Source organism: Palaemon carinicauda, chromosome 38, assembly GCF_036898095.1.
Source record: "Palaemon carinicauda isolate YSFRI2023 chromosome 38, ASM3689809v2, whole genome shotgun sequence".
Lineage (NCBI taxonomy): Eukaryota > Metazoa > Arthropoda > Malacostraca > Decapoda > Palaemonidae > Palaemon > Palaemon carinicauda.
Genome location: NC_090762.1, coordinates 47,767,836 through 47,793,156, shown reverse-complemented (window position 1 = coordinate 47,793,156; position 25,321 = coordinate 47,767,836). Strand labels below are relative to the sequence as shown.

At 35.4% G+C, this 25,321-nt stretch overlaps 1 protein-coding gene across 6 annotated transcripts in view; it reads right to left on the bottom strand.

Moving 5' to 3' along the window:
* Positions 1–25,321, bottom strand: part of LOC137630599 (uncharacterized) — a 451,564-nt gene that overhangs the window by 14,796 nt on the left and 411,447 nt on the right. The window contains exon 1 of one of the 6 annotated variants that reach the window (XM_068362190.1): positions 17,090–17,175. The exons of 3 other annotated variants lie outside the window; for them this stretch is intronic. In XM_068362190.1, the coding sequence (XP_068218291.1) occupies positions 17,090–17,095 (6 nt within the window). In that variant the 5' untranslated portion in view covers positions 17,096–17,175. Of the gene's footprint in view, positions 1–4,413; positions 4,555–8,258; positions 8,831–17,089; positions 17,176–25,321 lie in introns of those variants that run through there. 2 more of the 6 variants (XM_068362187.1, XM_068362191.1) reach the window with 2 other exon arrangements.

Genomic DNA, 25,321 nt, shown 5'->3' with positions numbered 1-25,321 from the left:
ACAGCTGTCAGCAAGAATTCTGTTGTCTTCATATCTCTTATTTCTGAAGACAAGAAAAGATACAGAAAAAATATGTATTACTCTAAATAACTCTTCATAAATCTTATTCCTGAAGACAAAAGATACAGAAAAATTTAATTGTTGCCTTAAAATAACTGATGCCACAAAAAGTGCTTTAGCATTTAATGAAAATTGCCTGAGAAAGTCTTATGCTGAAAGAGATAGTAAGACGTGCGTTATTGATATTCACACGACACTCAAATATTTAAGACATGAAGACATCGAGTTAAAATTTCTATCCAAGGTTGACTGAATAAATTCTATTCTATGACCTACATTAGAATGACTACCGATTTAGATTTCATTTAGTGAATAAAATTAATCCAATCTTCAAGCCTCCATAAAAATTCCACTGCTTTGATAAATATTTCCTTATATGTGAAATTTTGTAAAAAATACACAAAATATTACTTGCTAAGCTACAATCCTAGTTAGAAAAGCAGGATGCTATGAAAAAAAAAATTCTAGATTACTAAATTAAAACCAAATCTGTGCAAAGTGGAAAGAAAATTTTTAATGAGGCTAAAATAAAAATATGGGATTCATATAGAGGAAAAAAAACAAAACAAAACCTGATTTTATGCAATTGGCCATCTAAATATTGGAAACAACCGACCGAGTTCATGAACATTCCCAGAGGAGTCCCTTATAATAACTAAATGAAATCAAGCCATTACTGCCAACCCCTAAGGCAAAAAATGAAATTGAAGGTTGAACACTTTATTGGTAACTGTTCACCATCCATCCACTCTCTCTCTCTCTCTCTCTCTCTCTCTCTCTCTCTCTCTCTCTCTCTCTCTCTCTCTCAAACTTATTTAATATACAAACTCTACTACTAAGGGGACAGTTAATAGAGGCATTCAAAATTCTTAAGGGAATAAAACATGGATATTACAATAATCTATTCACGCTTAACCAAAATCGGTCCAGAGGTAACAGATACAAACTGGAGTTGAAAAGTTACTCCACCACTCAATGTGGCCATTTCTTACATACAAAGTAGCAAATACTTGGAATAGACTTCCAGCGGATGTATTAAACAGTAACACGGTAAACGAGTTCAAGAATAAGTTACACAAGATCATAAGAACTCTCTAAATGCTCAAACTAAATCCCTCTACCAATGAGCAAATGGAGTCTCTGCGGATGGACTAAAAAGTCTTTGAGACATCCAAAATCCTTGTAACTCTCTCTAAAGTTTGTAGGGGAATTCAGAAGGAACTTTCTTTAAAATGTGCATTAAGTAACAAAAATAAATTGCTAAATCACTTGCATATATGGTAACCCTTCAAAACTCTGGCAAACTATATCAAAGTTAGATGGTTATGTATTCCTCATAATTATCTATCTGACACCAGAATACTTATTCAAACAGCAATAAATATCATAATGGGAACATAATTCAATTCCTGTAGATAGTTTATTTCCAACCCTAATATCAATTTGGAGACTGATACTGAACGGCCTCCCCTGAATCCATGGCCATTTGTGCAAAATCTATGCAATCATGGAACGTGCATGCAGAGAAAGTCGCTTCTAAAGCACAGTAATGGCGTAACCTAAAAGCTATTTGACCAAATTAATTTAGATGCAATTATTTGGCATTTGACAAATGCTTTGGAATATTGGCCGTTTCTCCCAATATCATATATCACGAATACTGTAGTGAAGTGTACTATGGGTAGTATTCTACGATTTCCTTGTTTACACCTAACATGAAAATTACATCAAGAGAGACAGGATTAATCTTACTAGAGGTTCTGATCACAAAACGTTTTACTTTAGTGGTATAATTTTCGTGAAGCTAAGTTTTAAATAAAACCAAGAAAATAATTCTATATGAATATTTTAGCATACAAAAACATACATTCTTAACTATAGAATTCTTCTTAAAAAATATCTCCATTCTTTACTAATGTAAGATCAAGTGCCTCAAACTAGATATTCGCCAAAACCTTTGTAAAATTTAAGGTGAACTTACTGATTCAGGATCGAGATAATCAACTTTAGAAGTTGAAAAACGTTTAAATATCACAAGTTTGATGAGTTATAATTATTTCATTCTGTCTGGTCTTCAGCTCCCGAGTGTCATCTTAATTTGGACGAAAATAAGTGGTCTGTTAACTTGCTTTCTTAGTCCTGATCTGGATATTAATCACTTGCACCGTCGTTCAGTTAGTTCGTTGTGCATGGTGCATAAGAATTTTCGTAATTATGATCATCCAATGCATTCAGATTTTTCCAGACGACTATTTTTTCAAAATAATTTTATGTTGAACATGTTTAAATGTCTTTGTTTTCATAGTTTATGTATGACGATCTATCTAGACGTTGATACTGATGTTAGAATATTTCTATATTTTTTATCCATTACTTCTCATCTATAGCTTAATGATTATCTTATCTCCTTTGCTCACCGGGCTACTTTCCAGTAATAATAATAATAAACAAATTACAGATTAGTGGTCTGGAACTCGTGAGAGATTAGTGAATTTACATCCCTTGAAGACCAACAAAATGACAGAACAGAGAACAGACTATTCCAAAAGATATAAATTCCATCTCTCACAGCTCCAAGGCTAGAACACAACAAAGAGAAAATGTAGCAAAATATTCCCACACTTCTGAGTAACAGTAAACCTCTACGAAGGCCCTATTTCTAGGAAAAAAAAAAACTTTTTATTCTGTACACTTGAAACACCTACGTTAAGGAAACCGTTGGGTTATTTTACATGAGTGTGTAGCTAAAGACAAAACAAGTAAATTACAACCAATACAAGCAATAAAAAATTAAAGAGAGAGAGAGAGGGGGGGGGGGCTAACTATTATCAGTTTCCTAAGATAAATGTTACTGTTACAAAACACGTTTCGCGTGGAAAAAATTTTACGTCTAGATTGGGATTTTTTATTTCTTGATTTCTAACAAATAGTGTTAGTACATCTAAGACATTCACCGTTTCATAATCTTTGAAACAAACAAAAAGGTAATTCTAGGAAGCGACGGGTCAGGGAGGACCTATTTCTATCTTATTTTTTCTTGAAGCACATGGAAAGATGAAACCCAGGCATGTTCTCTGTCCTTGACTGTCCGGAGTCGTGCCAAACAGGACAATCGGCTTTCACAAACGAGGAATTCTAACCATTTCCTTTCAGACAGATATGGGTTTAGCCACCAATGAACTGCGTTACACGAAGATTAATTAAAACTATGACCTTTTACATTATGGATGTTTGCAAATGCTGTAAAACAGCAACTTTGTACTTTGACCTTGCTTCGAGAAAAACGAAAGCTACCAGTTTACGGATCATTTGAAATAAAAGAATCGGGGGGAGAGAGAGAGAGAGAGAGAGAGAGAGAGAGAGAGAGAGAGAGAGAGAGAGAGTAAAAGGGCAACCAATAGTGTAGCAAACTACAATACGTGCGTTTGAGAAACTTGAAAGTCACGAATGTAGACCGAAAGGCATTACTGTGTGTTGCAACGCCCTTGCTGTAATACCACCTACAACTTTCTCCTCTGACTGCCGGAAGAATATTTTGGTCCCCTAGAGATTTGAGAAACCAAATATCATACACCCCACTTACAAAGAAATACAAAGACCATATGAACAAAAATCATCATACTTAGTATTACATAATCTGCATGGGAGTAATTTAAGAACAATAATTAAAATATTTAATAAGCACTTTGTTAACGGATTTGGTCAGTTTTCATCACCACGCCGGTCAGTGCAGATTGGCGATAGTGGGAGATTTTAGTCTCATCGCGCTCAGCAAACCAACCTAGTATAGGTGGTTCTGACTAATACAGTTTTGCTGATCCTGGCGAAATGCAAACCCTTTCTTGGACTAGAAGCAGCTGGAGTTGTGAACGGATAATAGATTAGCACTTTAGACAGGAGTATTCCCAGCATTTGCTAAGTCACTCATCATTTTTTGTTAGGATCGTGATGGAACAGGGTCGGGTCCATGTAGCAAAAACAATGGCATCTCTTAACCACTACCTACAGTAAGTGTACACCACATAATTTTTATGATTCTTTTTATCCATAATATTCATAAAATGATGAGTGAGGCTGAATAAGAAACTTTTGAAATATTTGTTGCATATTCGACCAAAAGGAAATTGGAGAGAGAGAGAGAGAGAGAGAGAGAGAGAGAGAGAGAGAGAGAGAGAGAGAGTGTCTAAAAAAATGTAAAACTAGAAACACTGTGCTGACAAAACACTCATATTCAGCAGCCATCTACTTACATGGCCATCATCCTTCACACATTAAAAAGGAAACACAATAGTGAAACTAAATATTGAACACTATTCCTTACTACCCTGGGATGCACAAATAGTAAAGCACTACCTTCCTCAGAATGCCAAAACTATTCTCAAGAGAACATGCTTCCACCAATACCAAAGGCAAACTGATGTCTCAAAAATGTAAGCAAATATCCTTCACACCTAACATTTCATGAGGGTACACAAATACGATCAACTAAGCAAGTTCCCCCCTTTAGTACAAAAAGTCTACTTATCCTTAAATGTTAACAGGAAGATTTCACGGACTATTTATACAAGGATGACGAGTAAGCTTTGTGTTTAGTCTTTTTACCTACACGAAACTAGGTGTTGCTCATATAGGCCAATACCCCGAAAGTTTTTGCATCAACTGTAGCTACATAAAAAGGGTATATGACAAACATATCTCAAAAGTTTTTGTATCAACTGTAGCTACATAAAAAGGGTATATGACAAACATATCTCAAAAGTTTTTGTATCAACTGTAGCTACATAAAAAGTGTATGGCAATCATGTTTATCTTATAGGGGTACATGATTCAGGAAATGTAAAATTCCCATCAAGTCCCCTACATCGTCTATTAGCACGACGCGAGTCTGTTTATGCTAATAAATAAAGCCGTTACAAATTACATGTGTTACACTGACGCACGTTTGTGCGTAATGCATATGTTTATATAGCATATGAATAAACACGCTCAGGAACCCTGCAAGTAGTAGTTTACCCAGAAAAGCTTGTGAGGAGGGAGTGATTTCAAGAGTAAAAACTATGCACCGGTTCCAATCCTATTAATTCTTTTTACATATAAAATCACTACTCTTATCTAGGGGGGAGAAAAAACAAAACAAGATAACCTTCTGTCATCTCTGTTAAGAGATAAAAACCAAAATCTTAATTTCGATAACTTTTGGCAAATTCGGGGAGGCAATCATAACCTCCAATAGCTTTATTTTTTTTTTTTTTTATTTTACGGCGAAGCGGCTTAATCCATACTAGTTTGCCTAATCCAGTTGCATTACTGTACAAGGATAGAAAGTGGGCAGTGAGGAACAGGCCAACATCGGCCGTTTAAGGAGCATCTACGCCGAGGCAACAGCGTAAATATCACATAAGTGGATGTAACAGAAGGATCATAGCCCCATTACAGGGAGCATGGGAGAAACGGCTCATTGGAGAAACAAAATAGATTTACCAGGAGAATTCTTAATTTCCCCAATTTATATGAATTGTTAATCAATAACATTAATAAGAATTTGGCACAGCGTAGTTTAAGTCCACCGTCCTAGGTAGTAGGTTGGACAGGGCACCAGCCACCCGTTGAGATACTACCGCTAAAGAGTTATGGGGTCTTTTGACTGGCCAGACAGTACTACATTAGATCTTTCTCTCTGGTTACGGTTTATTTTCCCTTTGCCTACACACATACAATGAATATTCTAGCCTACTCTTTACATATTCTCCTCTCCTCATACACCTGACAACACTAAGATTACCCCTTCTTAACCCAAGGGTATAACTACTGCACTGTAATTGTCCAGTGGCTACTTTCCTCTTGGTAAGGGTAGAAGAAACTCTTTAGCTATGGTAAGCAGCTCTTCTAGGAGAAGGAAACTCCTAAATCAAACCACTGTTCTATAATCTTAGGTAGTGCCATAACCTCTGGACCATGGTCTTCCACTGTCTTGGTTTTGAGTTCTCTTGCTTGAAGGTACACTTGAGCACTCTCTTCTATCTTATTTCTCTTCATCTTGTTTTGTTAACGTTTTCATAGTTTTTATGTTGTTACTATTCTCAAAATATTTTCCTTTCCGCACTGGTCTATTTTCCCTTTTGGAGCCCCTGGGCTTATAGCATCCTGCTTTTCCAACTAGGGCTGTAGCTTAACAAGTAATAATAATAATAATAATAATATATGGGCAGGATTAATCCTGTATATGGGTACGGTCTTCTACCTACTCCCTACGGGGAGCTAAGCCGGCAACGCCACCAGCTTTGAAAGAGCGAAGATAGTACTGATAGTGATTATAAAAACTAAAGGGCAAGGAATGGCAAAGGATATAAAATATCCTAATATATGATAATAAAAGGGTGAATAGCGATTTAAACGAGCACCAGGAAACGAGAAGATGAATGTCGAGTGAAAAATCTTTATTGTTAAAGAACAATTGTGACAAACTAAAAACTGCTCGGTTTAACTCACTTGAGTACCCAAAACAAAGGGAACTTGGGTCATGACCTAATAACTTTAAAAGTTACCAAACCCGATTCATCTTTTGCAACTCCACCTTTAAGGGAAAGTATGCTTCTTTTTAAGTCTCAACTGACATTGTTTATATGGATACATGCACGGGCATACAGCATATATATATATATATATATATATATATATATATATATATATATATATATATATATATATATATATTGGTGGCGTGTTATAACCTGAGGTAACATCTATCAAGATAAACAATAATATCCTCTCATACCTGGTGTTTATCTTATCCGAAAATGTGTTATGTTCGTTTCAGACACAGCAAATGAATCATATATTGTGTACACACATATACTGTATATTCACAGACATTTATATAGAGTGCATATAACATAATATATATATATATATATATATATATATATATATATATATATATATATATATATATATATATATATATATATACACATTATATACATATATACATACACACATTACATATATATATATATATATATATATATATATATATATATATATATATATATATACACACACAAAACCTCAATAATAGAAATTGAAAATATGAGAGAGAGAGAGAGAGAGAGAGAGAGAGAGAGAGAGAGAGAGAGAGAGAGAGAGAGAGAGAGAGAGAGAGAGAGAGAGAGAGAGAGTGTTTCAGGCCAAAACTGGAAGAGAATGGTCAAAAAATATTTCGTAACCACCTTCCTCTAACAAGCTTTCTGACCCAGGATCAGACTCGCCTTGAACTGAAAGTCCTGCTCATACGGTAACCTTGGCCAAATTTCAATTATGTGAGCACCACCTTCAATCACGCCATATTCAAATGTTTCGATTTCCAACCAAAACCTCCTGAAAGTGTTACTGGTTGATTTAAATAAACCTAATGCATCAGTCAAATTAAATTTAGATTGATCGTCAGTTGCTGGGATTTTTTTAAACATAAGTCGGGAAGGCATAGATGTTTGTCAATTCCGAATGCACAGCCAAGGTTCATTTGAAACACCATGAATTATGGAATGTTCAGTTCCGAATGTAATGGTCTTTTTATAGCAACCTATGTAAAATATGGGCAGCCTGTGACCTTATTCATAGCATTGCAGTTCTACGATAAGTTGTGACCTTGAAACGCAAATTACTCAAGTTAAATCAAATAATTATCTTAAATATAGAACCTCTTACGTTCGATATATAAATAGAGCCTCTCTGCATAATCGTTTAATGCCTTCCTTAGCCTAACTAGGAGAATTGTCCAATTTTACTTACCCAAGAGCGTCACCAAAACTATTGGCTTTTCCTGGCCTGTCTTGCAACCTTAACAGCCCACCTGCTACCTTTCCCAGACTAAATTAATCGTCCCCCAAAGCCTACACTGTTTAAAATAAACGTAATTTTAATCAGGAATTCTCTATAAAAAATTTTAAGTTTCAGCCGTATTCAGTAAAATACAGAAGACTGTAATTTTCACCCAACTTTGTTATTATCTTTTATGGGTTGGTGGCCGTAATCACTCCTTTACGTAAATATATCCGTTTTTTAAAACAGAAAATGTCTGGCAATATTCCAGGATTTTTACCGTTTTTACGGCTAATTTTTAACAGTGTAGATGAATCTAAATAACGACCTCTTGGCCATACAATCGAGAAGCAGACTACAATGCGCAACAAGCTTACCTTCCATAACCTGGTGACGTGCGGACTCTCTTCACCTTCATAATCCCCATCGTACGAATAGTGAGGACCAGGCGTAGTTTGAATTTCACAAACTATGGTGAACACAGGGTCGGTGCCCCCCTTCACGGGTATAACAATATCACGTACGATTCCTACCATGGTGGCTTCAACGAGTGCACCCTGATTAGATAGTTATCCAAGATGAACGGCGACAATGTTTTCAGAAAGAACACTTTAATCGTTATTTTTTCTTTACAAAATAGTTCACAATTCGTCTAAAATTTTTAGGACAGGTTCATCTTTCCACGATAACCTCAATGTTCTTGAACATGGAACCATGGATTTAGGTTTCGAAGTTATAAATTTCGGACGATAACTGCTGGAAAACGAAAAATATTTTTGGCTTGACGAGTCACTGTAGAAATCCTTAGATATGATTGACTGTTGTTGTTGAGCACTTTTATTCTTTATCCATAAATGGTTTGGTATCGGCCAAGTACCACACAGACACGAACAAATGCCTCAACAGACACCTCCCTTTACCTTGAGGATACAGTGACTAAAGTGTAGCTCGTTGAAGTCCTATATACGCTCCCAACACGCTCCGCCCATCGAGTTGCCGAGTAATATTGCAATGAATAAAAATAGGAACATGGATATATTTATTTCTACCATTTATTTGAAACACAATAGTTGGAAAACTACAGAATGCTATTCAAATGTAAATGACATTGTCAATAAATGGTATGAGAGAAATATAAGTTAGATCACGAAGCGATTTAAAGCGAAAAGTGGACTTGTGGTTGTCAGGAGAGCAGGCTCGGCCAAGGGGATTGGCTGAGATGTTCGTGCGTCATTGCTTTTTGTTTTCAACTCTTAACCTAAGTATAATCTTATAACGAAGCAGAGGATGCTTTGGATTTGGGAGGGAAACATCACGTGTCCGGGAAAATGGAAGTTTTCAGAAGCAAAATAGGAAAAAATCAATTATAAATGAGGCCATGAAAAGGAGATCAGGTGGGAATATCTAACACCCGTCATAGTGAGCCATTAAATCGGCGCCTCAAGGGATATTAACCAAGTATCACTACTTAATGCTCCTTCCAAGTCTTCAAGAGTTCAACAGGAACTAATTTAACCACTATACAAGAAAACCAGCAACAATATTTACTATATAGTAACTTGACGAAGACGACCTCTGCAGCAAAATCATCATGCATAGTGAACATATAAACAAAGATTGTGTGAAACAGAAAACACAAGATTATTCACAAGAAATCAGTCATGAATAATGAATAATTGGATATATGACAACATAGGATGATTCAGAGTAATAGAAAGAAATTAAAGAATGCTTTTTTAAGTAAAAAGAGCTCATACCTAGTCAGTTTTGACTCAGTGTATGGTAACCTGATTCATAGCAGCATCTACTGGTCTTTCTATTTTTTAATTGAAACGAGGACCGAAACTGGCAAAATAGAGTTAGTTTGTGTTGGTTATGGTAAACACACAAATCACTATGATACTAAATATATAGATTTGTCGCTCATGTTAACAAGAAACTGGCACCTAAAAGATATCAGGTGGTTTAAACATTATTACCATTATCATCATTGCTGTGTGGTTATTACAAACAACGGTTTACAAATATCAGCATCAACACCAACAACAAATGAAAAAGGAGAGCTTCCTTAATTTCCCATTATACATCAGCAATTCATCTTCATCATTTCTGTATCCCATCATCCCTGGTAGAATGAGTCGTGAAAAATGTCTATGGGTCACTTATGACTATCTGATTCACTCGCATAGAATTAACCATATTCCATAATATCATAAACGGAGAATTTTGTGGAACTGATAAATTAATATTTCGTATATCAGATTTTTTTGCATGAAATATTTAGGTACAATAAATCTGGATCAAAATTTAGATATATGTTCATAAACTCCAATGCCTGCATTCCCAAATGTCATAAAATAATGATGTTTATATATCGACAAATGTAGTCATAGTAGTTAACTTTTCACTATGCTTAAAACGAGGTGTCTGAGAAACAAAAATCTTCACGATGCATGAGGCAATAGCACTAAATAAAAATTATATATATATATATATATATATATATATATATATATATATATATATATATATATATATATATATATATATATATATATATATATATATATATATATCAAGCGAAGAAGAGGGTTCAGTGTAAAAAAAAAAAAAGGAAAAGGAACAGGGAGCGAAAACGGGATATGATAATAGCCAATGTTACAAAGAAACTAGAAATTCCGCTTTGAGGAGGCCCACGAATACCAGTTTTTCTCCCTCGTCGAGCGCGCTGGGAAAGAGAGAAAAGTCGCTAGGAATTTCTGTACGTCACGTAGGATTCTTTGCTCTCCAAACAGGTAGGCCCTTCACTTGCTACTGAGAGAGAGAGAGAGAGAGAGAGAGAGAGAGAGAGAGAGAGAGAGAGAGAGAGAGAGAGAGAGAGAGAGAGAATGGTTCAAACTAAATTGGTACCATAGTGCTAACCACTAAGGACTAAGGTACAATCCAAGGTCTACAGACCTTGTTACAACCCTAGAAAGGTCATATTTGTTCACAGCATGAAGTAAAGCAACTCATTTTCCAGACACCTTTCTCACCGTGGGCTCCCGGTGATGCTGACCGAAGATGAAGTGAACAAAATCACGTCACCATCACCATGGAATCAGATATGATTAAAAAATTGTGAATAGCATTAAAATTATCTTCAGCATCTGCCCCTACGTCTACTGACGCAAAGAGCCTCTGTTAAATTTCGCCACTCGTCTCTATCTTGAGCTTTTAAATCAACGTTTCTCCATTCATCATCATCTACTTGCTTCATAATCCTCAGCTATGTAGGCCTGGGTCTTTCAACTCTTCTGGTGCCTTGAGGAGCCCAGTTGAAAGTTTGCACTAATCTTTCTTGGGGAGTGCAAAGAGCATCTCCAAACCATCTCCTTCTACCCCTCACCGTGATCTCATCCGCATATGGCACTCGAGTAAACTCTTATAATTTCATTTCTGATCCTGTCTTGCCATTTAACTCCCAATATTCTTCTGAAGTCTTTGTTCACAAATCTACTAAATCTGTTGAAGATTCTTTCGTTGTCAAACCACGAATCATGTCCATACAGTAACATCAATCTCGGTAAAGGGATATATAGCCTGAATTTTATAAGTAATTTAAGACGACTTCATTTACAAATTCTACTTAACCTACCCATTGTCTGATTTGTTTTTTCAATCTTTCATTAAACTCAAATTCTAAAGATCCTGTATTAGAGATCATAGTTCATAAATATTTAAATGATTCCACCTCAAACTTTCCAATGATATTTCATCTTCCATTACATATTCCATTCTCATTACCTCTGTCTTTCTTCTATTTATGTAGAGCCCAACCTCATGTAATATTTCATGCATTCTGGTAAGCAAGCTTTGCAAGTCCTTGGGTGTTCTGCTAATAAGGACAGCGTCATCAGCATACTCTAGGTCTGCTAATTTCCTGTTACCAATCCAGTCCCATCCCTCTCCAACATCTCAAACTGTTCTATGCATTACAGAATCCATGGGGAAGATAAAAAACATAGGTGGCAACATATTCCCTTGGAGTACTCCATTGTTCACTGGAAATTCATTTGATAGGACTCCACTAACATTAACTTTGCATTTTCTATGCTCGTGAAGACAATCAAATTTACAGATTTAAGAGAAACTCCATAATAATGCAGGATTCTCCACAAAATTGGCAGGTGAACACTATCAAAGGCTTTTCCATAATCCATAAATGCCATCAAAAGTGGATTTGTATATTCTATACATTGCTGTACCACATGTTTTGAAACGAAAATGTGATCAGTACAACTTTTACCTTTTCTAAATCCTGCTTCTTCATCCCTCAACTTTTCATCAATATTTCTCTCTAGTCTCTTTAGAATGAGCATACTATATTTTTTCATGACAACGGACGTAAGTGTGATGCCTCTGTAATTATTGCAATTAGTCATCTTTTTTGGCACTTCACCAACACTCCTAACGCCCATTCATAAGGTTTATTATTTGTTTACCACAACCTGTACCAATTTGTCTAAAAATGCTGAAAATAGTAATATTCGTATAGCTGTGATGGGAAAAAAGGTTTGTTATAGCATAAAGTTGCAAGATGGTATAAAAAGAACTTCCTTTATATCTCTTTATAAAACACCACTATATTGTATAGGGGTAAAGGATACATCACTAAAACGCATCAAACAAAGCCAAAATCCTTTCAGACAACATGCAGTATTAATCCTAAGATTACCCGGCAGAGAATGCTTTACCAAAAATATGCGTCTCAATACCGTATTAGATTATATGGAGAAAGAAAAATGAAAAATTGTCAATTATATTTAATGATCAATTATATTTAATAATCCTAAGATTACCCGGCAGAGAATGCTTCACCAAAAATGTGCATATCAAATACCATGTAAGATTATATTGAAAATGAAAAATGAAAAAGTGTCAATTACATTTAAAAGGAAAAATGAAAAATTGTAAAAATGAGGTCATCAACTTATGGCTATCTACTGTAGCCATCTTTAGAAACATTTATTATCATGAACAATGAACAAAGTTCAACAAAGTTCGATATTTTGAACGGGTAATGCCAAAGTACAGGAAATATGTGGAAAAGGTTTGTTCATATAGTTCATTACAGATTCTGAAGGGATGTCACGAAGTTATAGGTTCGTATAAGCAGACAAAGTTGTGCTGAGTGTATATAGGAGTAGTTTTAGGAAATGCCCTGCTGTATCTTATGGAGATACACTGCCACCCTGGTGCTAACCGCTCAAGAAGTAACGAACAACCCTTCGTATGTTAGTGCCAAAGAACAGGAATCTACAATAATATTTGTTCATCAAGTTGATTAAATTCTGGTGTGAAGATAGCCACTAGTAAGTTTGTATATGTATGCTAAATTATAGTGATTATTTATGGGGTAGTTAGAAAAATGATCTGCTGTACCTTATGGGCCACATGGAGAGCTCCACGGCCACCCTGGTGCTAACCACCAAGGAATAAGGATTATAAAGTACAACCTAAGAAAGGTGGGGTGGGGAAAAGCGGGGTGATGAGGGGAGGGTGGGGCCGGGCCGGTCAGGGAGGTGCGGGTGAGGTGGGGTAGGGTCGGGTGGGGTGTACCATTTTGATTTTGTAATATCTTGCATTTAAGCCAACGACAAAAGTCAGGGGGAATGAAATTGACATTATTATTTGAAAAGTAAATCGTTGATTAAAAAAAAAGCTTTAATCAATAATTTGTTAATATTATCATCTCTAAAATAATTCCCAATGAATTTCATATCTTCATTAAAATCATCCGCTTGTGAATCCGATGAGGATATCGTTCATCAACTTCCACACAATGTTATGACCATTGGTACAGGGTTTTTAACAACTGATGATGGACGTAGATGGGAGACTCGTGTTCGTACAGGGAAGTTGGGGATCGAATTGCTCAAACGATATATAGGTTCAGTTTCTCGCTCCGAAATCCGATGCCTTCGACCGAGCGTTCGAGACTTGTTTGTTCTAGAAAGAGGTGCAAAATCAACCCGATTCCTATATTAAAAACTTCCCTCCAGAAGCCAAGTCTTATATTGGCACTAGAAAGGTCCCCCCGAAGTTACTCGTCTGGTTTTGATAGAGGATGCCATTGTGCACATTTCTAACAAAGGTAGCTATTCTGAAACCGGGCAAGCATGTTGCTATTCTCAAATATGTAAGAATACTTGTGCCGTATCGGACGGCTAACAATCAACATGATTATTTCGACAAGATAATATATTTTGTATTTAGCCCGAAATAAAAAACACAATTTTTGTCGATAAAATATGCTTGTCCTGTTTTAATAGATTATTATTATTATTATTATTATTATTATTATTATTATTATTACTAGCCAAGCTACAACCTTAGTTGGAAAAGCAAGATGCTATAAGCCCAAGGGCTCCAACAGGGAAAAATAGCCCTGTGAGGAAAGGAAATAAGGAAATAAATAAATGATGAGAATAAATTAACAATATATCATTCTAAAAACAGTAACAGCGTCAAAACAGATATGTCTTATATAAACTATTAACAATGTCAAAAACAGATATGTCATATATAAACAATATAAAGACTAATGTAAGCCAGGTCAACATAAAAACATTTGCTCCAATTTTGAACTTTTGAAGTTCTACTGATTCAACTACCCGCTTAGGAAGATCATTCCACAACTTGGTAACAGCTGGAATAAAATTTCTAGAATACTGTGTAGTATTGAGCCTCATGATGGAGAAGGCCTGGCTATTAGAATTAACTGCCAGCCTAATATTAAGAACAGGATAAAATTGTCCAGGGAGATCTGAATGTAAAGGATGGTCAGAGTTATGAAAAATCTTATGCAACATGCATAATGAACTAATTGAACGACGAGGCCAGAGATTAATATCTAGATCAGGAATAAGAAATTTAATAGACCGTAAGTTCCTGTCCAACAAATTAAGATGAGAATCAGCAGCTGAACACCAGACAGGAGAACAATACTCAAAACAAGGTAGAATGAAAGAATTAAAACACTTCTTCAGAATAGATTGATCACCGAAAATCTTGTAAGACTTTCTCAATAAGCAAATATTTTGTGCAATTGAAGAAGACACAGATCTCATGTGTTTCTCAAAAGTAAATTTGCTGTCGAGAAACACCCCTAAAATTTTAAAAGTCATACAAATTTAAAGAAACATTATCTATACTGAGACCCGGATGTTGAGGAGCCACCGTCCTTGACCTACTTACAATCATACTTTGAGTTTTGTTAGGATTCAACTTCATACCCCATAATTTGCACCATGCACTAATTTTAGCTAAATCTCTATTAAGGGATTCACCAACCCCAGATCTACATTCAGGGGATGGAATTAATGCAAAGAGAGTAGCATCATCTGCATATGCAACAAGCGTGTTTTCTTGGCCAAACCACATGTCATGTGTATATAGTATGAAAAGTAATGGGCCAAGAACACTACCCAGTGGAATGCCGGATATCACATTCCTATACTCACTATTGTGCCCATCAACAACAACTCTTTGAGATCTATTATTTAAAAAATCAATAATAATGCTAAGAAACGACCCACCCACTCCCAACTGTTTCAGTTTGAAAACAAGGGCCTCATGATTAACACGGTCAAAGACAGCACTAAAATTAAGTATGGACATTGACATTATCAAAATCGGAGTTTATATACCTCGGTTGTTGGAACTAATGTTTTCTGTAATTTGCTGGGCGGACGCATGTCTGTACTAATATTTATTGTCTATAGTTTATCTTTCTATCAATAATTTTGATAATCTTTATATACAAGCCTTATACATTGTTTCAAGTATGCGATAGCTTATCAAGACAAAAAGTACTCATATTCTCCCTAAAACTATTAAAATTTTCCCTTGATTATCGAATAAAAAAAGGTTACACTGCATATATCATTGCATATTCACATATAGAATAAAAACTACACCTAATGCTAGATTAAATTTAAGAATTATGTTCTGAAATAGTAATGAAGATGAAATAAATAATTCTTCTTTATGAATTTAAAAGCTAGTCACAAAACCCATGTTAATTGAATAGGAACAATTGGGTGGCCATTTTTCACATTGGCCGCCTTAACCTCTTTCCCCAAAGTTGATCATGGTAAAGTTTTTATTGTATTATATAGAGGACATCAATAAACATTAATCCACTGAAAAACCTTTCCTTGGAATTAGTTGAAATTTGACGCCAATTTGACTGGAATTTTTGGAATATTCCTGTATTTACGGACTTCCAGAAACACCCATTCAACCAATCGATATAACTATTTGCATTCCTATAATTAGACTTGAATAATTACTAAATTAAGAAACTCGTAATATTTTTTTTTTTTTTTCATTTTTGCGGTTCTGGCAATATTGTAATTATATACATTATCATTATCCTTGACGGAAGCTATGAATTGATAAAGTATACAATGGAAATTTCGGATTGATAGTTAAAATCCAGTATTAATTGCGAAAATTGATTGAAAAATATTAACTTCATGATGAACAACTAATTAAATTAACTGAAAAATATCAACTTCATGAAATACAAATTAGAAGTTAATCTTCAAAATTCTTTAGCTATAATAACTAAGTAATCAAAATATTTACTTCAAAAGCTATGGGGAATCAGTCAGTCTCATCCTTTTGATCAAGTTTCATCTCATAAAACGCAAAGAAGAATAACTGATTCACGAGAATAACTATGATTTAAACGACAAACATCAGGGGTCCACCGGAAGGGAAAACATAGCCCGAAATGACAATTATGATGATGACGTTGATTCTGCAAAGCCTTGAAAATGCTGATCACTAGGTTAGGACCAATGATGACAACCATGCCAAATTGCTCGCTTATTTTCAACTATTCCTAGGACTACAGTAGTCTATAGGCGTCGCAGGGGTGTTAGCTCGTCCTTTAGGTAAGTAGGTAAGGACAGAGCTAGAAGGTTAGGTTAGGTGGTGAAGGTTAGGTTAGGTGGTGGAGTTTAGGTTAGGTGAGTTCTAAGCACTTGTCCCTGTCCCGCATTATACACAGGCTACCAATACCTCTTGGAGTGTTACTTAGAGACATGCTACTTAAACCTTGCCCTTTGGAAACCTGCAAAGCTGGAACTAACCAGCAGTCGACAATTTCGTATGTGGAATTCCAGTTTCGCTAGAAATCAATGCATAATATACTTACTCTCATTTTACACAAAGGGAATATCAGCCTTACACTACACTGGCTATTAAAAAAACAAAACAGAAACTCATTTATTTACAACCACTTGTAATCACCTGAAGAATTCCCCCCACCTTTCTTCTAAGGCGTTCCAACAGACTGACAGCAACAATTGAACAATTAGTCAAATGTTCCAGTAATGCATCCAAACTTTCGTACTCCAACGTTTAATTTAGTATTACTCATTAAAAGTTCTCTTCTCAATTATTGATAAGTTGTTTAAATATATAAAAACTTAAAAATGCAAACGATAATCGTTTATATCTTATTTTCCATCGGTTTTCTAAAGACTAAGATATTCTTTGCTGAGTGAAGGCGGAGGGACAATTCTTGGATTTTTTCTCCTGTTCTCGAGGGGGAGGGGGGAGGACTAAAAGAGGGGTTATAATGTTATACAACTGCAATTTTTTTTATTATTCCAAAATGTTTTCTTTTATTCTTGCGCATACAGTATACCCATTTTCATAGAAATCATGAAGATCATTCTTATAAGATAACTAAACTTAGAAATTAAAGAGAGGTTCTAATACTAAAAGATGATCTAGTTTTGTTTGTTGCTTCTTTTGTTGTCAGGTTAATTCAACTTTATTCATCTTAAAAAGGCTTCTCCCCATGAGGCCATTTCTGATTTCCTCATCCTGGTTTAAGTTTGACTTTTGACTATGATAATGACATCGTAGAATTCGTCACTAACTATTGATGATTTCTTAATGCATTACCCCCAATGCTTGAATATTGCAGGGACGCTTTGATACGATTGACAGGCTTAGGGAGTAAGACAGAAAAAAAGGATGTGGAAAAGGAGGTACAGTAAAAGATTGGAAAAATTGTTCAAACATCCCAGGAGTATGGGGGTACTTCCAGGGGCGTCACGCCTTGATACTTCCCTGATTAGAGGAGTACAATCCTATCTGGAGAATGCCCCAATAAATGATACATTTGTTTCTAAAATAATATGAAATTCAAAAAGATTAGAAGGACGATAAATATGTGAAAGAACATACTAAAATGGTGCTTAATCTTTATACATAAAAATAGTGCATACAACACAAACCTCTACCTCAAAAATAAACTAAACTGTGATTGGTGGCTCTCGTTTAAGGTCACATCAGGAATTTTTATCAAAATATAAAACAATACCAATAAAGTGAAGTAATCAGACAGGAAATTAGCTAAAATCATAATTAAAAAAAAAAATCTATTTCCTTTTCTCCTCTCATAGACTACGAGTCTTTGAACCTCCTCGACATTCCAAGGAACTACAAGAATGAAATCTACAAACAGACTGACAGCTAGTTTCACCTACGCATTCTTAGGTGTGTTTTGACGTACATACAAACAATGTTTTATTGGTGATTCTGGTAGAACAGACCATATAGAACCCAAATCTGCATGATCCCACTATTTCATCCTAGAGCAATTTTTTTTCTGGCCAAATACAAAATGGCCACCGCTGAAATCACCGAAACCCAATTTTGGCATATAGTGACACAAGACATCTGATTTTGGTGTTTAGTCATATCATGTTTTAAGGGATTTTGAATCGATTAGAACACACCCATAAGTTCTATCTCCCCTCTTGTGTCTTTTTTCACCACCTCTCTTTATAATAACAGCATATTTTGACGTACATGTGACACACTCATGTAGAACTATATGATGTGTATACGGGTATATTGAAATGATTTGGATCTTAACAGAAACATTGCGTTTCTGATCTTAGTATAAGCATAACATAGTAACGTGTCATTTCAAAGTATGTCATTTCCCTTACCAACATCCACACACACGCTTAACCAATACTGTCTTATATACCAATACAGGCAAACATGTATGGTAAATTAGTTGCTATGATAGTCTTGATATGTGTTTCTTTCACACATACTCACACATTGTGATTTTCTACATGTACTTCAAACATACTTGTGTACTAATCATGCTAATATTACATCATTGTTGTGAACCTAATAACATACAAATATCTTGAGGTGTTTCCTTTTAAAAATTTGCTTGGTGATTGTGCACCTTTTTTGCAGATGGATTCTGCACCGCAGGTTAACTGCCCTTACCTTCTAAATAGTTACATGAACTATAGTGATAGTGAAACACCTCTAACAGTTGCAAGACCTGACAGAATCAATTCCATTGTAAATGCTAGTAAATGTAAGGGAGATGGGTTACATGCTTCATTAGCGTCCATATTACAAGATACTTCAAGGTCCTTGTTTGTACATAGAAACTGTGCTTCAATGTATACTTCAAGGACTCACATGAAACGCTTCTTACAAAGGTAGACCAAGTTGACAGAAGAACCAAATATCAAACGATCTCAGTGAAATGTGCATCACAAAGACAAATTCAATTTTGAAGAAGAAATTCCCATAGACGTATCCATTCGATTGTTCTCCAGTCCTGATACATTCATTATCAATGGTTGTGCAGTGCTATGGGTGATTCAGTGGCCAAGGGAACAGTAGTGGACTTCATCTTGAACCTGCTTGCTTATGTGAACGAAAGGTTGGAGTCATGTGATATATACTTGGAGTTCAACAAATACTATGAGAACTGTACAGTATAAGGAATGTAATACGCACAACACCTGCTGGCAAGGAGGCAAGCTGCCAACACAAACGGAACCTGCATACGCCACTTTCTATTAAAAAAAAAAAAAAAAGGCGTCCTGAATGTACTGGAGCACAAGTTGTAGCTGATCAAATTGATAAGCACTTATATCATGGACCATGCTGAACTGCTGGCCGAGAAGCAATTGGTCTGAACTGGGCAATATCCAACTCCTGTTCAGGTGTCCGATAGAGAGGTGACACTGCAACAAGATCTTTGCATTACCCACGAGAAGCTAATGTTGTGATTGTCCAGCAAATGGTTCACATAGCCTTGATAGGAGCTCAATGTGTAGAGTAATTTCTGACGACAATGAAATTTGTGTTGTTGCTTCACTTCTTCAAGTCAGAATCATTCACCTGTGATCTTGTTATGGTAGGAACCAGCCAAGGCAGGACATCAGTTGATATCAGGGCTACAACCCAGAGATGTATGTAATTTGTTTCTGAGATCCTGGTGGTACATGTCATCTTAGGATGTGACACTGTTTCGTAGCTGCAGGGGATAGGCAAAGGTACGGCTGCAAAATTATTGATGGAGGTCAAACCAGCTGGAGACCTTAGGCCACCTAGATGCATATCTATCAAATATAACCTCGGAAGTGACATCATTCCTTACTGCCTATTATGGATCAAAGCTTAAGACCCTTCCGATGACCACTGAAGCGTTCACTGAGCATGTGCACAGAGCACATGTGCAAGCCACAATATATCATGCAACAATATATCAAGTACTACGCAGTACTCTAGAAGTTTTATTCCAGCTGTGACCAAGTTGTGGAATGATCTTCCTAATCGGGTGGTTGAATCAGTAAACTTCAAAAGTTCAAAGTTGGAGCAAATGCTTTTTTGTTGACCAGGCAGACATAGTCTTTTTATAGTTTATTTATGACATATTTGTTTTTGATGTTGTTGATAGGTTATTATATGACATGTCTGTTTTGACGTTGTTTCTTATTTTAGAATGATTTATTGTTAATTTGTTCTCTTCATTTATCTATTTCCTTATTTCCTTTCCTCACTGAGCTATTTTTCCCTGTTGGAGCCCCTGGGCTTATAGCATCTTGCTTTTCCAACTAGGGTTGTAGCTTGGATAGTAATAATAATAATAATAATAACACTGGAAGCTGACCCATCAATATTTGAATAATAACACATGAAAGATGAAAGATGTGGCATTCAACACGTTGGTACCATTGTCTTTCCCTCTAAATGTTACATGCGAGCCCGATGAGGTCCTAAAAGATGATCACAGGTGTGGCTACAGTTCAGCTCGACCTCGTATAACAGCCAGGTGCAGTTGTTCTGCAGCAAGACTGTCATGCTCCGTTTTGTGTGGATGTCACGGTGCAGAAGACTGTTGTGAGTACAAATCAAATCATCTGCTCTATCCAATGAAGACTCCAATGAAGACGAGTGACTTTTAGGATATCACAATAATGACGATGATATGTGGATATAGTTGTGTATAATTTTGACGTCCTTGTTTAAAGGTCACTCATGCATGGCAGAGGCAAGGGGCAGTGACAATGTCCTAAAGACTAACCATATATACATATGATCAGTGCCCAAGCCCCAACTCCACCAAGCTACGACCAAGGAGGGTGAGGCAATGGCTGCTGATGACTCAGTAGGTAATCCTATAGTCTCCCCCAACCCCTATCCTTAGCTCACAAGAATGGAAAGGTTGCAGACACTACAAGAAACTATCGAGTTTGAGCGGGACTAGATCTCCCGTCCGGCAGATCACCAGCAGAGATGTTTCTAATAGGCTACCACCAGATGCTGATATGTTTGTATATTGTTTTCCTTGATTTGGTGAATAAATCATTTTGTTCCCCAGTTTCTTTTTTTATTTCTTTTTTATTTTATTATCTTTTTAAACCACTATGTAGCCATCAACCCTTCCAAATTTTGGCAATGTTATCACATTAGTAATTGTAGACATCAGAGATATTTGGTATTTTGGTTCAGGGAAGAGATGAGAAGCTCATTGGTGAGTTCTAATGGATTCCCAGACTCCTAAAACATATGACTAGACACCAAAATCAGAACTGTGTCAATTTTAGGCGAAACAATAGGCCAAAATCCGGTTTCGGTGATTTCGGCGGTGGTCATTTTGTATTTTGCCCATAAAAAAATCACTCAAGGATGACAGAATGGCATCATGCAGATTTTGATACTGTATGGTCTGTTACCCGAATCACCAATAAAACATTGTATGTGCGCCAGAACACACCTAAGCCCAAAATCCCTATTCTGCCACCAGACTAATAAATTCATTGCGACCATGACGGTGTATCTAAGATCCTGGAGTTATTCTGATATGCTTTTTATTTGATGTTCATATATGAGCCTATTCATTTGTTTTTTATGGTAATTCAGTTGTTATTCATGTATTATTTCCCCATTTTTTTTCTACCAGACATTACCTTTCTAGTATGTAGAAGTTTACTTTGCACGCTAAGTCATTTTCGTATAATTGTTTTTCCCTCAACCTCCCAGGAAAAAATTATTTCCATCCCTTATTGATTAAAAATAAATATTCCTATTCAAGGTCATGAAAATTCTCATTCATCACTAGACAAATCACTTTGGATTGGAGTTATTGGTAAGGGACTCCATGACAATGATTTGTTTTGGAAAAGACAAGCGGATTTCAGTCATAGTAAAACAAACAAGATAAAACTACCCCCAATAATGTAAATACGCAGGACTTAAATATTGAAATAAAATGGAAAAAGGAAGTGGATCTATGATGAAAAACAGCACAGTACTGAACGAGCTGCAAAAATAATATTTGCTAAAATAAAATTCTATATGTTACCAATTAACACTCAACGTTAAGAATTTCAAAGCAAAATTTCAGTTCTATGTTACCAATTAACACTCAAAGTTAAGAATTTCAAAGCAAAAATTTCAGTTCTATGTTACCAATTAACACTCAACGTTAAGATTCAAAGCAAAATTTCAGTTCTATGTTACCAATTAACACTCAACGTTAAGAATTTCAAAGCAAAATTTCAGTTCTATGTTACCAATTAATACTCAAAACGTTAAGAATTTCAAAGCAAAATTTCAGTTCTATGTTACCAATTAACACTCAACGTTACGAATTCAAAGCAAAATTTCAGTTCTACGTTACCAATTAACACTCAACGTTAAGAATTTCAAAGCAAAATTTCAGTTCTGTGTTACCAATTAACACTCATTTTAAATCCACGTAACTTAAAAACATGTCTGCTAATTTCAAATGCCTAACCCAGATATTATCTTCTTCACGAGTGGGACACTCAGGTCATTTAGTCTTCAGATCACCTTGGTCCGTCAGTTAACAAATCAATTGAGATTATAGATGGCCTCATCTCAGCTTACTTGCCTTCCCACAGAATAGGAATAGGTACTCAATCTCTCCTTTCTTAGACTCTGTTTTCTATTCAGCCTGTTTCAGATATAGAGGTAGGTTGTGCAATGCACCTGAATTCAATTGAAAATAAATCACATAGAAATAAACATTGAACCTTTAGTCTATTGACAATTTAAATCACATAACAATGGGCATTGCACCTTAATTCTATTGATATTCTAAATCACATAATGATGCCAATTAAAAATGAATTCTATTGATAAACTAAATCACATAGCAATAAGCATTACACCTGAATTCCATTGAAAATCTAAATCACATAACAACAGGAATCGCACCTGAATTCTATTGACATTCTAAATCACGGCAATGCGCATTACACCTGAATTCTATTGACTATCTAAATCACATAACAATGGGCATTGCACCTGAATTCTATTGACATTCTAAATCACGGCAATGCGTATTACACCTGAATTCTATCGACTATCTAAATCACCTAACAATGGGCATTGCACTTGAATTCTATTCTGTAATAATTCGATCTGAAAGACTACATACAATTGAACTGGCAAATATTAAGTTCTATTGCTGATGAAAGACATCTCCCGTGTTTGCGTACCAGTAAATAAAACGGTTTATCCCATCTACAATAATCATCAGAGACATTCCACAGCAACAGTTATATCATAAAATAATTTCTAGGTCTTCAGTCATTCATGGTGATATAACTGTATCTACTTGGTATATTCTCTTTCCTTTTGGCATATAATCATTGTAGAGTACTTCGTCCTGGATTGTTGGAAAGAAGAAAAAAAGAGACTTTTAGGTTTGGCCGAAAAGACTGTTCATTATACATATTATTGATAAAAAATAAATGCAATCCACATCCCTCTCTCGTTCATATGTTATTCTCTCGCTGGATATGAAAACTTATTTCACAGTAAGTTACATGAAATCACCCTATTACTGACGCAATGCAGACTGTATTTGCTAATGCAGACGTCATATTCTTCAGAAAATAGGCAAACGCCCCACCTCAAGGAAACTGATGCAATTAAGCGGTGTTTGGCAACGTACATACGGACGGAATAACTTGGACGACCGTTGAGAAGATATTCTTGATTTCTTTCGAAATAGGGCTTCTAAATATTTTCTACAACACCGTTGGGAAGATATTCTTGATTTTTTTCCAAATAAAGCTTCTAAATATTTTCTACAACACCGTTGGGAAGATATTCTTGATTTCTTTCGAAATAGGGCTTCTAAATATTTTCTACAACACCGTTGAGAAGATATTCTTGATTTCTTTCGAAATAGGGCTTCTAAATATTTTCTACAACACCGTTGGGAAGATATTCTTGATTTCTTTCGAAATAGGGCTTCTAAATATTTTCTACAACACCGTTGAGAAGATATTCTTGATTTCTTTCGAAATAGGGCTTCTAAATATTTTCTACAACACCGTTGGGAAGATATTCTTGATTTCTTTCGAAATAGGGCTTCTAAATATTTTCTACAACACCGTTGAGAAGATATTCTTGATTTCTTTCGAAATAGGGCTTCTAAATATTTTCTACAACACCGTTGGGAAGTTATTCTTGATTTTTTTCCAAATAAAGCTTCTAAATATTTTCTACAACACCGTTGAGAAGATATTCTTGATTTCTTTCGAAATGAAGCTTCTAAATATTTTCTACAGAATCAAGTGAAAAACTTTTGTGAAAATAAAATCAATTTAGAAAACACCAAAAATTATTTTAAGGTACCAATTCATCACTCATTTGCCACATATGTCAAGAGAGATATTTTCTCGATTTAATTTCTGAGTTTTCAATTCTGATAACCTACATCTGAATGTTGAAATTCAAAGCTATTGCGAACATAAATGAGCTTAGAAAGAGACATCTGGGATAATCATGTTAGGCTTACGCGTCTATGGGGTCAAACACCGAAAGGGTCACTTTTAGGCTTACGATACCTTTCACAAAGTGAAAAAAAATAAGCCTAACGAAAGAACGCACCTACACAGGTGACTGCCTATCACAAACCAAAGGCCTACAGACTGACCTAAAAAGTAAGAATCAGAAAATAGGTAGTAAATCACAGAAATAATTTATCATATTCTATAAAAATGAAAAATAAACATTGCACAAAACCTTTTCCATTGTGTATATATATATATATATATATATATATATATAT